Source organism: Bombus vancouverensis, chromosome 12, assembly GCF_051014615.1.
Source record: "Bombus vancouverensis nearcticus chromosome 12, iyBomVanc1_principal, whole genome shotgun sequence".
Taxonomy (NCBI): Eukaryota; Metazoa; Arthropoda; class Insecta; order Hymenoptera; family Apidae; genus Bombus; species Bombus vancouverensis.
Genome location: NC_134922.1, coordinates 5434421 through 5447787, shown reverse-complemented (window position 1 = coordinate 5447787; position 13367 = coordinate 5434421). Strand labels below are relative to the sequence as shown.

The 13367-nt window shown below is 38.1% G+C and overlaps 1 protein-coding gene across 1 annotated transcript in view; it reads left to right on the top strand.

The window, feature by feature from the left end:
• The first annotated feature begins 296 nt into the window (after nt 1–296).
• LOC117160838 (uncharacterized) overlaps nt 297–13367 on the top strand; it is a 158289-nt gene continuing 145218 nt past the window's right edge. The window contains exons 1-2 of the mRNA XM_033341872.2: nt 297–535; nt 8710–9219. Of these exons, the coding sequence (XP_033197763.2) occupies nt 8982–9219 (238 nt within the window). The 5' untranslated portion in view covers nt 297–535; nt 8710–8981. The remainder of the gene's footprint in view (nt 536–8709; nt 9220–13367) is intronic.

The window sequence follows — 13367 nt, the reverse complement described above, 5'->3', positions numbered from 1 at the left end:
TCTTGCTGTATATTGATTGTCTTAATATTCGCATTGTTAATTTAAGATTATGGAATTGAAATCGAATAGAGGTTAACTAGAATTGCCAGGATAGCTTTACTAATCAATCGTAGACGTTGTAAATCTGAGAAAGCATACTGTGATATGATTTCACACACGTTTATACCGAAGAAAGCCCGTTGCAAAAAGCTCGTGCAAGTTCGCCTGTCCTTGTATCACTCGGATAGAATCGCTGGCACGCTTTAGGTGGTGGCGCGCGTGTTACGAAGGGCAGTTCGCCTCCGGCCGCCGTCGAGTACGAACGGATTGATACGACGTTTCTCGAGCAACGCGAACCTCTGTTACAGCTGTGTGTTATATTCTCGTGACAGTTCAGTGTCCAAATGTGCTACCGGCTACCTCCACCCACTATGCAGACACTCACGTCATTTATGCATCGTTCAACGTGACTATTCCTGACGGATAGTGATCGAATGCTGGAACTTCTACATACACGTTGCACATCTGGATTTTGGCGACTTTACTTCAAGTACAGGTATGTTTTACACATAATTGGATATCTTAGAATTAAGTAGTTTTCATGCAAGATTTTTGACGTTTTAACGCCAGACTCCGTCGATAATATAGGATTCTATGGCATTTTATGTGGGTTTATTGATATTAAAAAATTGTATCGCTCGAATGAAAGATCGATTGTTATGATAAAACTGGTGTCAGTGTTCTATAATAACTTTTGGAATTAATAGAATCTCGGTGATTGGTTAACGTATTTGAGTGTATGAAATAATGACTATAACGACTACAAGAAATTTGGAGTATATTTTTATCCATAGCTTGTAACATGCTAATGAAAGATTTGATTTCGTACTAATGAAAAACGGAGTTCATAAAATTTATTTGAAAATCAAAGTAAACCAGAAATAATTCAATAATTTCGCGAATTTAACAAGAATCAATAGTTGAATTCTTTTTCATATTTATTTCGGAACTTTTACAATATGCATCGAAACGTGAGAGTTGATTTGATTGAATCATTAATTTAACAACGCTGGAACGCAATATTCCTCCCTTTCTACGTAGTTGAACAGAAGATACTGTGCATACGAGAAATACAGTAACGAGTGATACTTTTATCTTTGTGTGTAGCAGGGGATTATGAATATATTATTCTGATATTTTCTGTACGATTCTGTACCATGGTATTCTCTCGAAAGTCCGACTCCGGTCTACGGATTATTCATTAGATAATGAAATGAATTATTACCATTGTAGACTTTAAATAAAAGTAGCAAGCTAAAGAGAGATTAATTAATTAATGTAGACCACATCATAGAAAAGGTTTTCCCATCGCGTATAATTTTGATAACAACATGGTTTAGTAGGTTGCAATGCGTATCTCGTAAACATGCGTGTTTACAATTTTTTGTAAGAAATACAAATTCGGGACTCTGTTTACATGTTGAAAACATATTATTTCGTTCATTTCGAGGATCTCATTTTATCAACCATTAAATGTAATATACATATATATAAAGGAATTCCTTTTATTTTGAAGAATTATCTCTAACTAAATAATATTCATATTCATATACAGATTATTCAAATTAATACTTTCGTAATTAATGAGTCTTAGGGCTCTTTTGTATAAGATTAATCATTCATGGAATTTGATGGATATTTAATTACCTTCTGATTAATTGAACTTAGAAAGTAGTCAAATTAATTAAGCTCAATTAATGTATCTTCTAACATATATTATGACATAGTTTGTACAATTTTTACATTTAAATTTTTAATTAAGCAGCAATCTAGGAACAGAAATAATGAAAGTTTTCAAACAAAGATTACCAGTTGTACCAAAACTAAGCTGTTTTAAATAAATTTTGCAGAAGGAAGTAAGGGAATAGAGAACTGAATAATTACGGGTTAATTAGACGTGACTTTCAATTTTGTAACTGTGAAAGAACATTTTCAGATAAATTGTAATTCGTGGTCGGCGAATTATTATCTCCGTGTAGATGATTCACAGGACAGAGAAATAAACGGCTCAATATTCCCTTGTGTATTCGCAAGCCGAGGCACGCCGCATTTTCCCCGCAAATTGTTTACGTCTTTTATTTCCGGAAACTGAGCTACGCTGTTACTATTTACTGTGAACCTGTCAGTATGGTGGCGAAGAGGATAAATGATAGCGTTGAAATATATGGTAACACGCTAGTATAAAAATCTTATGAGAAAACGTTATGCCAACGATCATACACGTTAATTGTCATGAAATTTAAGGATTATATTTATTGGAAAATTTAAGTCAATGCAACAAACGTAAACGCAAACAAAATTTCATGTGGTTAGTATAGAAATATCTTTAGTGGATGTTAAGATTTTAGACATTTTTGTTTAAGTCTTGTTAAATCGAACGATAATGTTTTCCTTCAAACATTTTTTTAATAAAGGAGAATTCTTTTGTTGAATTTTTTTAAACCTTCTGCGAAAATGTTTTTTAATTTTTACAACTACGTTTTTTTAGTTCGCACCCATTTCTATTCGTGTTTGAACATTTCATGTGTAATTTACAAACGTCAATACACAGTACTTTCAGCTATAATCTTTGTTTTATGGTGCTAATGAACGTTTTTGTTACCATGGGTTACAAAAAATGTTAAAAACGTTGAAACTCCGCAGTTTTTGAAAACTAGGTCGCGTTTAAATCTCTTTTCATATGTCACCGAGTCGTTAGAACAAAGTTATTCGTTTTCCACTATGTTCATTTGCCTAGCTCTTCTTGCAAAATAACAAATTTCAAAGTATAAAAATTACATTTTAAATGAAAAATATACATGGCGAATCATGATCCCCTTTACGTAAATTTCGAAAAATGTCCTTACGTACCTTTATCCATAGAACTTTTCCGGTTATTTCGTGCTATTAAAACGGATAAGTGCCAGGACCCAAAAGAAATCATAACTTCATTGTATTAGAAGTTTTATTCATCTCCTTTAAGTCGACCAATTTAATGAATGCTGGAGTCGGAGATTTAAATCGGACGATCCTAAGTAAACTTAGCACGAAGATCGACGTTTTAACAGGAATAAGTACGAGTAAACGGAAAGAGAAGCGGCTCGGGTGCGCGTTAATTTATTTAAGTTGGAATCTATACGAGCGAAGGAATGTAAAAGAAACAGAGAAACGAGGAGGAGAACGCTCAACGTTATTCCGAAATTGTTCTATGGATTTCTCGTCGCGAAGCTTAACGATCAAGAGGAGTCGCGCGGACGTCTCTCCTGGGAAATTACGAATTACATGTTTTTCAATTAAATATACCGAGACTCGTCTACTGGGAAATACAGAGTCGACGCGTGGAGAGGGGTGACGAAAAATCAACCGCGAGATTCGCGTTTGCTCGTTGATCGCGAATTTTAAAGAAGCCGCGTTCGATCGTTTTAACTTGATATTATGAAATGAAAGCAATTTCCTGATCTGATTGCGTGCATTAAATTTAATTCTATTTCATTCTGTTTGATAATTTTGGAATCGGCAACGCGTTGCATTAACGACACGTAATATATTTTGGGGACAGTATAGATTGGAAGCATTTGCGTCTGAAATGATTAATTTCTTTCCATGATCTCTTGTTTGTAAAGTTTAGAGATTATTTCGTAGAAATGTCAGAAATATTTATTATTGTTGCAATACTTCATTCGATATTCGTGTTTCTTTTTATGCATAATGCAAAAGGAGTATAGAAGAATAATTGCCCAGTTACGCGGTCAGCTTCTTCTTGTTCACGCGGGAAGATTAATCTTGCATTGTAAAGCGGATTACATTCTTCGTAATAGATTATCTTTAATGATAAAACGATACAAATGATTTCACGATGAGCATTACTCCATGATTGATCACCGACTCTTATTGAATTTGTCCAAGAATGAATTGCCATTCCATTACTCACGAGAGTTGCGAGTTACAGTTCTAGCAAAACCAGATAAAATCTTGCATGGCGTACAAAATTGTTCAGGATATTTTGAAGAAATAACAAGAAATGCTTTCTCGCATTAATCTAACGTAGGAAGAAATCATTTTGTGATTGAAAGCAATACAACAAGAAATATAATATCCGCAGCTGCTTGTTCGATCTTTTCAGTGAAATCAGAATTTCATGTCGACGAAATCGAGCGCATGTTATGAAATTCAACTAACGAGAAGAAAAATCATATACGACAAAGAATGAAACATTCGGAGAATATATCTTTCAATTCATCTTTCCTATCTTCGTATTGGAATTTTTCCAATAACGTGTTTGCTTTTTGCGAATCAACAGTTTTCATATTTTTTCCCCCACGACCGATGTAAAAAATAGTTTCCAATTACAGGATCATTTCTCATGCTGCAATTTATACGAGTCGACCGGGGCTTCTCAATACTTTTGGTTTAATTAATTGAAAAAAACTGAGCGTTGCAGCGTTCGAAGTTCAAATTGCTGCCTCGTCCGAGAAGGATACTCGAAAGATTTTCGTTCTTGTTAGGAAGCAGTTTCGAGTGGTTATTTAAGTCTGTTCCGCAAACGCAAGCCGCTCCTAGGCTTGCACGTTTCGCGGGCCATTTTATTCGCTTCTTTTTATTCCAACTTTCCTCTTCCTTTTCTTCGCCGTTCTCGTTTTCTTCTCTCTTTTCGTAGACCGTTTCTTAAGTATCAGGTAATTAAAAGTTCGAACCCACCACGATTCACGCCTGGAAAGATCAGTGCCAAGCTTGCTCTCGCCTTCTTCGTTCACCTTTCACGAGTGACACGCGGCCCCTCGACTTCCTTTCTTTTTACACCCTTGTTTCCCTTTTTCTGATCGGTTTTTTTTGTTGAAAAAGTTTGCGGCTGTCACGACAGGTTCGACGTTCCGATGAGAAAAGTTGAAAAATCCCACAGTGGTTTCTGAGCGAATGCCGACGGTTGTTCTAACGTTCTTTAATGTTCTCTCGCTTTCTTGGAATGCTCTTCACTGGGACCTGGAAAAACTGTCTTACGCTTTTGAACGAAAACTTCTCCCTCGCTAGTTACCAATGAATTTCGACTGAAAGAGATGAAAGCTGCATGAAATATGGTGAGGATTTAATTACGTCTTTTAACCATGATTTTTAGGTTACTTTATTTCCTTTGAGCAGGGCCAAATGTATACAGTATATTCATCACATGACCATTTTAATGAAAATACTACTTTATCTATACCTACAGATTTTTTACACGTGTTAAATTAATTAACGTTAAAGCAAATACATTGTCTTTCTTTCTATAGAAAACGAGAAGAAAACAAAAATAAAACAAAGAATTTGTTTCAAAATAATGTATCGTTGAAATCTTTCACTGAGCTGAGCTATCTTCTTTGTCTTAAATTGCATTCAACATATAATTTTTTCATTGTAGAAGCAGGAGGTATATTGTAAATGAGAAAGTAACACGATAAAATTGAATATTTGTCGAGCTAGAATGGAAGAAGCCGCGAATTTTGACGAGAAGCAGAAATCGTTTTGGAGAGAGTTGAAAAACGCGCCATTCTTGGATGGAACAGTGCGGTCTGGGGAAAACGATAGGTGCAGACCGTTAATGGTTTTTTAGTTATGCAGAGAAACCATTAAAACGTTTGCCCGCTCTCGAAGAAATTAATTCCAATTGCCGTTATCGCGGTGGTTGAAAAAGCTGCCTACCTCCCAGCTAGTGATCGCGGTATGTGGATGCTAGGAGGGATACCATTATCGCCACCACATTTCCCACATCGTGGGTGGTTCGGTCGGGCCTCAGAGGAAACTTGAGTTCTTTTTTCGTATTACTTCACGTTCTCGTGCACGAGTATGGAATAACCGAATAATAGAGAACAGTACGAGCAATAGGATTCTTATATTCCAAAGTCTGCGATATGTGTTCGATTTAATTGGATTCTTGTTAGTACTCCTCGATATCGTCTATGAGCGAGAAAACCAGAAAAAACGAAACAATAATGGCAATACCATATTTTATATTTTCATTAGCCTGTGAAATGAATTAATTGTTCGTAAGGAAAGTAAATCATCATACTCGCGACTATCCATTTTTCTACCAAGCTTTTATTTCTCGAGTTGAAGTACCGACTTTGCGATGATGTTCCATAAACTCATTCTTATTATCGGATAATTATTTTTATAACGGACCATAAATATTCATTTTTATATCGGGACAAAAATAATAAACGTCCGATTGGAAAATGAGCACGAGCGTGACGACACCTTTTACCGAGCCATCTCTTTGCTCCACGACTCGGTAATTTTATGTGCTTTACGTTATCCTTCGATCGATAGGATCACCATTTTCTGCTTCTAAGTCTTTAATATCTGGAATCTCTGATATTTCCCCGGCTGTTAGTGCTTCGAAGAAATAAGGAATCTTTCATTGTCATTGTCTCTTTCGTTTCGTTTCGTTCCCTTCCTGGTGACCCAGTTAGAGGAATAAAATTGCCCTTTAAAAGGAGCTCATTAAAATACTCGTCGATAAATCGACGTTGCCTCTTGCTAATGAAGCTTCCGTAATTCTTCAGAAGGTTCGCCGAAATTATAAACAAAAAAGAGAAAGTGGGTTAACGCGATCGAAAAGTTGAATCGACAGCGAGGATGTGGACGACGACGGTTAGAAAAGAGAGCGGGGCAATTTGCGAGGCGTAACTTCCGAAAATCCGTGGATTTCAATGAGTGCTGGTGGCACAGCTGCTTAGAACGAGCGAACGGTGTAAACTTCTCGACGGAAATTTGCGCGACGACAGGAAGTCGCCGGGGCTATATTTACGAAGACGGAAATATTCTCGCGGAAGTAAATTCCCGTTTACGATGCCACCCGGTGCCGTTTCGAAAAAGCTTTATTCCGCTGCATGCGCGTCGCTTAAACATCAGGTCACCGGTTATAAGCTGCGGTTTCATTGTATCGTAAAATTACGCCAAGTGTGAAAAATACGAGCCGACAGGTATCAAACGCTTCTACTTAAAATCGAAACGGCATTCCTCGATGCTGTTTCAACCGTGTCGAGGAACAGATGGTTTTATGGTATAATTTATGTTTGCCATTCTATGAAAGACGTGTTTGGAGAAAGTTCGGGAATATTGGCTCGCTTGGTATGTTATCTACTAAAATAATACACATAAAATAATGATTATCGGCGAAATATAAACAAAGTTGCAATACGTAATCTGCTGATACCAATTTTATTGACGTGTTCGTTAATTTCATATATTTTATCAAATAAAGGACTTGTGAAAGGAGGAGTAGTAGAAATTCTTAGAGTCTTATGATAATATCCGTACAAAATGGACCAAAAGGTGAAAAATTCGACAATCGTCTAGTATTAAAATTGATTCTCTGGAATATCAGTAACGGTGTTAATTTATCGTACAAATCCCCAATTCTAACAAGAATTTCATTATCTTTTCTCGCTTTGAACAAGCTTCGTACCAGAGGGAATTGAACCGTGAACAGGATAAATCCAGATTTTATCCATAACGAGTGGAATAAAAATTTAGATTGGATCAGGTTTCTTCGAGAATATTAAGGATCAAATGGAATCCAGGCATATGTCTGTCATTCATGAAGCGGTTGGACGCAGTAGTTAGCGTTGCTCGCCATTTAAAACAAATTCACGCGGTGGTTTTTTTCCATCCCCCTTTTTCATCTATCCGGACCGTTGTCAGTCTGATCTGTTTCACAGTCAACGAATTCCGTACGCGTCCGTGTCGGAACATCCGCTGTTCCGACACCAGCATCGATAAAACTAGCTCAGTGACATTTCTGATCCGGTAAACAACCGGCTGCGCTATTCTTTGTTCAACCGAATGCCAGTTTCGAAAACGATGAACGGCCGTTCCGTCAGAACTGTAGCATCGATCAGTTTTACGTTGCATTTCGTTTTCTGTAAGAGTGATTGGTCGAAACGAAACGCTATCAGATATTAGGAAATGATAACAAATATTTATTTCAGAGGTATTTCGTTTTGTTTTTCATTTTATTTCCACTGTTTTTATTTAATCCACACAGATGGGATTTGGATGAAAAAGCAAAGTTAAACGAGTATCAAGTAACTCTATACCGTTGCAATAACGTCAACGCTTTTTAGTTTGCTTTGCACGAAAGAAAAAAATTATTTGATGTTGACGTGCTGACAGCGTTTGACAGGGAAAACTTTCAATTTGATTGCAAACGTTCCTCAATCAATTATTTGCTCGCGACTACAACTTTCGTTTCAACGTGGGAATCAGTGTTGAGCACCAACCGCGAGAATTCTCATTGCGAATTAAACGGCGGTGGCACGCGACGGTCACGAGAACGGTTCCCAAGAGGCGTACGATAAAGTCAAACTCGATGGTACCTCGATAACTCGCTTATCGTGGTCGGATTATTCGCTTTCGTCGAACGAGAACGACAATATCGTTAGCTGAGCGACAAATGGCCACCGGCTTGAAACATCCTACGTTTAGACTCGCTGTGAAAATCGAGAGCCTTTATCATATTCATATTCATCTTCTTTAACAATCATCATATGTAATATGTAATATTATTTTTTTATAATATCAAAAATTTTGCAAGGAGAAATCACTGAGAAATATTTACCTATATAAATATAAATAAATGTATATATAAATTTATTTATTTAAATTATGATTTCAATGAAGTACTAACTTTGTTTTTCATTTTGTTCTTTCTAGGATGCTTAACGGAAACAATAAGACACCATTCCAGGAGCGTCGTTTTGTATTCAAGGACGCACTATGATGAATACGTGAAACTTTAAGTATAAAAGTGACGCAGGAAGAAAGACAGTGTATTGAACTTGAGAACAAATCGTATAAGAATGTGTCGAAGTTCGCGAGAAGTTTCTAGCCGAAAAGAAAGGAGAGGATGGTTGAAATCGGTGAGATGATTCCATAGATTATGTAGAATGTTTTCCTGAAGAGAGTGCGGAATCCCATAGACGAAGATGTGCTGCTCGGGTGGCCCTGGTGGCATCAGATTGACCAGATGTGGCGTGGTTTGTGGAATCGCGGCGCTCGCTGCTCTCAGCACAGCGCTCGTCGGTCCTGCTTGGCTTCACACCGAGGAAAAATTGAATAGTCCTTTTCAACCACGTAACTTTGCCAATGTCGTGAGTGTGCGATTCAACTTGGGGCTCTTCTTGGTCTGTCCGAAGATCGTAGCACCTCCCAACGTAACATTGAGTGAGTAGCTTTTCTTTTTACTGATGTAATTTTTGCAGGATTAATTTGGAGCTCTGTTATGATCTAGTTGATAAGTGATATGGCGAAATGTAATATAAAGTAGTAATTATTGTATTAACACCGCGAGTGAAACATGAGTAGGTAGAACATCTATCAGTGACTCTAATATATTTGAAACCTCTTCAGATACACATGTTTGTTTTAACTATAAGAACTTGCTATTTTCAAACGTGTTAAGTAAGCTTTGAAAATACGACGAACAGAGATCTTAGATTTCATAATTTTCGAATAGGCCTATTAGAGTATAGGATTTATCTATTCAGAAATATTAGAAATTAGGGTTTCCAATGATTTCTATCCTATATGATAAGTTTATTGATAGATGGATCTATTTACAATGGATTAAGCAGGAAACGATAGTTATTTAACGTGAACTAATTGCAGTAATGTGCTATAATTAAGACAACTAAATGGATAATTCACAACTCACAACTAATAGTTTACAACTCATAAGAACTCGGCAACTCAACTCTTCACTCCTCACACCTCGACTCTTAGTTAACAACTCATAACAACTCGACAACTCAACTCTCCACTCCTCACAATTCGACTCTCAATTAACGACTCATAACAACTTGGCAACTCAACCCTCCACTCCTCGCAACTCGACTCTCAGTTAACGACTGCCTGTTAATTCGTCCTTCTCCTGTAAGCATTCCTTTGTCTCTTCTCATAACCCCACCACGTACGTGTTCCGTAACTGTCCGCGGGCATGGTCACATAGGCCTTCTTCCGCGTAACTATTCGATTGAAGGACTGACGACACATTGATGGGCCGCTCGGCCCATTGAAGTTTCCAGACCTTTTTGGCCTATCGGCACTTAGGCTTTCTCGCAACATTCTTTATGGTTCACCCGATATTTCTTAGGCAATCTATCCACGATACTACAAGAGAAATAATATTCTGGAAAGTAATATTTGACAACGTGATGAAATTATTCTGTATTATTTAGTGAAACTTTTTGATAAAATCTGGATAGCTAAAAACTAAAAGGGGTGAGAGAAATTCGGTAGCAAGTAACAATTTTATTCTTGCTGGGAGATTCTCACTTCGTCCCATTGTTCTTTTAACAACGAACGAAGAAGCAGATAAGGTGGAAAAGGAAAACTGTTAGGATTACAAGACTATCTGTATTCATTAAACTCTTATCTTCCATACTTAGGCCTTGCTAATTAAATAGTCTGACAGAATTAATACGCGATACCCTTTGTCTTCAACTTCTATCTTTCTGGCAAGCGTTCGCCAAAACTCAACCTTTTTCTCTATTTTCTCATGAAACTTTTCGCGAAGTTCAAGCAGGAAACCTCTATTCAAAAGATCTTCAAGACCTCCCATCAGCCTCATTCTTTTATAAAACCTTTCGCTCTTCGATAAAATTGTCGCCCAATTTAAAAAACTGAATTACACATCTTTTCAATGTCATGGTGGCTTTTCAACGTTCCAAAAAATTCTTTCCTCGATCGAGGAAATACTTTGTAAAGTTTCCAAAAATTCTATCCTCGACCGAGGAAATCTAAAATGAAATGTCAAACTTTTTAAAGAACGTTTCGAGGAAAAACATGACGATCTCAGGTAAATCATCTAGGGGAATAGTTTCCTAGAAAGTCTGAACGTTACAGATGTCTATCAGACATTTTCACAAAGTCAATATCCCAGCTGAGTTAATCCTGGCCGAGATCCTTGGTTGATCTTGCAGTTGAACAGAATTTCATCCGAAAACTTTCCTCGTAAGTTCAACACCGACAAATATAGAAAACATCGCTGAAAGTTCTCGCGCGCGTTCCGCGCTTCTGAGAAAGCGTGCCCACTCGTGGCAACTTCAACAGAAGAGGCGGCAGGGGAGGGTGGGACACCTTTATCTAGAGACTTCGAAATTTTCTGTCAGCTTTGCGCGTTCTTCTTACTCCGTAAGAAGAAAAGAGAGGGGATCCCGGAGATTGCCACCGCGTTTGAACTTTTCTCGATGAGCGGGCCCACGTTGTCTCTCAACTCTAGGACGAAATCTCGCAGGACAAGGAGGGGTGAATAGCGTTTGCGACAGGCGAAGGATTTTCAGGAACGGCGTCGAGCGAACGTAAAAACAAATGACAGTGGCTGTAAAGCGGGGTCGAGGAAAGCTCGAGAGAAAGGGGCACGGTTACAAGGGTGGTTGCAACCACCCGGACGATGACAATTTCTTTTTATTTCCCTTGCTGTCTCGTCTCGCTCGCTCGACCAGGAGCTTTTCACTTTTATTTCTTTTCTTGGCTCTCCTACGTTCTCGGCGCCCGTGTCTTCCTCGTCTGCTTCCCTTTTTCTTACTTTCCTTGCCGTGGTCCAAGATTTTTTTTCCTGCCATCCGCTCTATGTACGTCGTACGTGTATTCTTGTATGGGCGTGCCGACGTTACACATCAGTTTATCGCTACGTTTTCTGTTCCTTTTTGTAGTTTAGTTTGTAGTTTTAGTTTTTTGTAGCCTAGCTACTATCTACTGATTAACGATGTAAGTGGGTGTGTGCGATTCTTCGATTTTTCGGATAGGACGGGCTTATACCTTTTCTTTCTTTTCTTATACCTTTAGAAGCTGAATGGAATGATCAAGACATTGCTTTTCAATTATAAAAGAACAGTACTTCGAGCCACGTTTTATCTCTTTCGTCCATATGGCCACAATCTTTCACAATGATCTCAAAACTTGGGTTAATCTTTCAACTCGGAGACCGAAGTTCTGTATTTCACTCTCTCTCGTTGTTTTCTTGGCGGTGTTCAGAACTGAGATCCAGTTTCGATGAATGGAAGGAAAACACACGGAGAGGGTCAGCCCAAGTTGCAAGTGAGACATCGGATGCTCTTCCTCCTGTATCCCCCTGGGATCAGAGTCTTGTGCTGTTCGGCATTGTTGTCTTTCTCTTTTTTCTTCGTCTCCACGATCTGACATACCAGCACGGATGGGATTCTTGAAGCAACCGTAAGAGAAATCCACCTACCGGGAAATCAAACTCGTGTGCAAAGTTTCCAGGAATGTTTAAGAAACCATATAGCGATTTAGTTGTTTTCAAATGACAATCTCTAGAGAATTACGAAAATTGATCTCTATTTAGAAATAGAGACGAGGAAAGAAAAGATTTATCGACCTAAACTAAATCTCTAACTAAAGACAAATTCTTGTTAATATGATATAACATAATATTATATAATGATTCTGGTCGTCGTTACTTCTCAAATTATCGTCTCGTCATTTCTAAAAGGAACGTTAATGTAACATATCGCAACTTAGAAGAGGCTTCTCGAGTTTATCTTCGTGGTCGATGATACGTCGTTTTCTTCACTCGCCAACAAAAGTCCATTTTCTTTTCTTTCCTTAGAAAAGCCCAGCGGAGGTTTTCCCTGCAGTTTCACACGATTAATTTCCCTTATGCGATCAGACCCGTTAGAGCGGGGAAGATAAATCTGACGTAACGCCTGGGGATTCCATCCTGGCTCGTTAAAAATGGAAATTACCGGCATTTTAAAAAGCTGATCTCGCAGAGCGTGCGGAAGCGGGCGCAATCGGGCCGGAAAAAGTTGGTAGAATTTGGCCTGGGAAGCGAGCTCGGTCTTCCGCAAAATCTACCAGGGTTGCTAACGAGTCCTTATTATCTTCGTCATCGGTCGGTTTTCGTTTCGCTGCCGACGAATCCTCGTAAGAATCGCGACGAGCACGCTGATTTCCAATGGATCGTTGATTAATGATAGACATTAAATAAAATGCTCGGCATCGTTCCGAAATAGCGACGAGCCGGTGCTACGTTGCGAGACATTACCACTTTTCCGTCTGACTATGCTCATACTGTTACTACTGATCTCCTACTCGTTGAAACTAGGACAACATGATTGCGAACACGATAGGGGAAAATACAGGTTAACGTGATTTAATGGTCGGCAGATCGGTAATTATGTAATTTAATATTGCTAGTGGCTAATATTGATAGATATTCGTATGTTATTTGGAAAATTAATATTGTATTTTCGTTCCTTTTTAAATTAGAGATTCGTGTTTCGCGAATTTTCGACGTATCGATGGGAAGGTATAATGTCTTGTTAAAATCGAACGGTACAGAGTGCTTT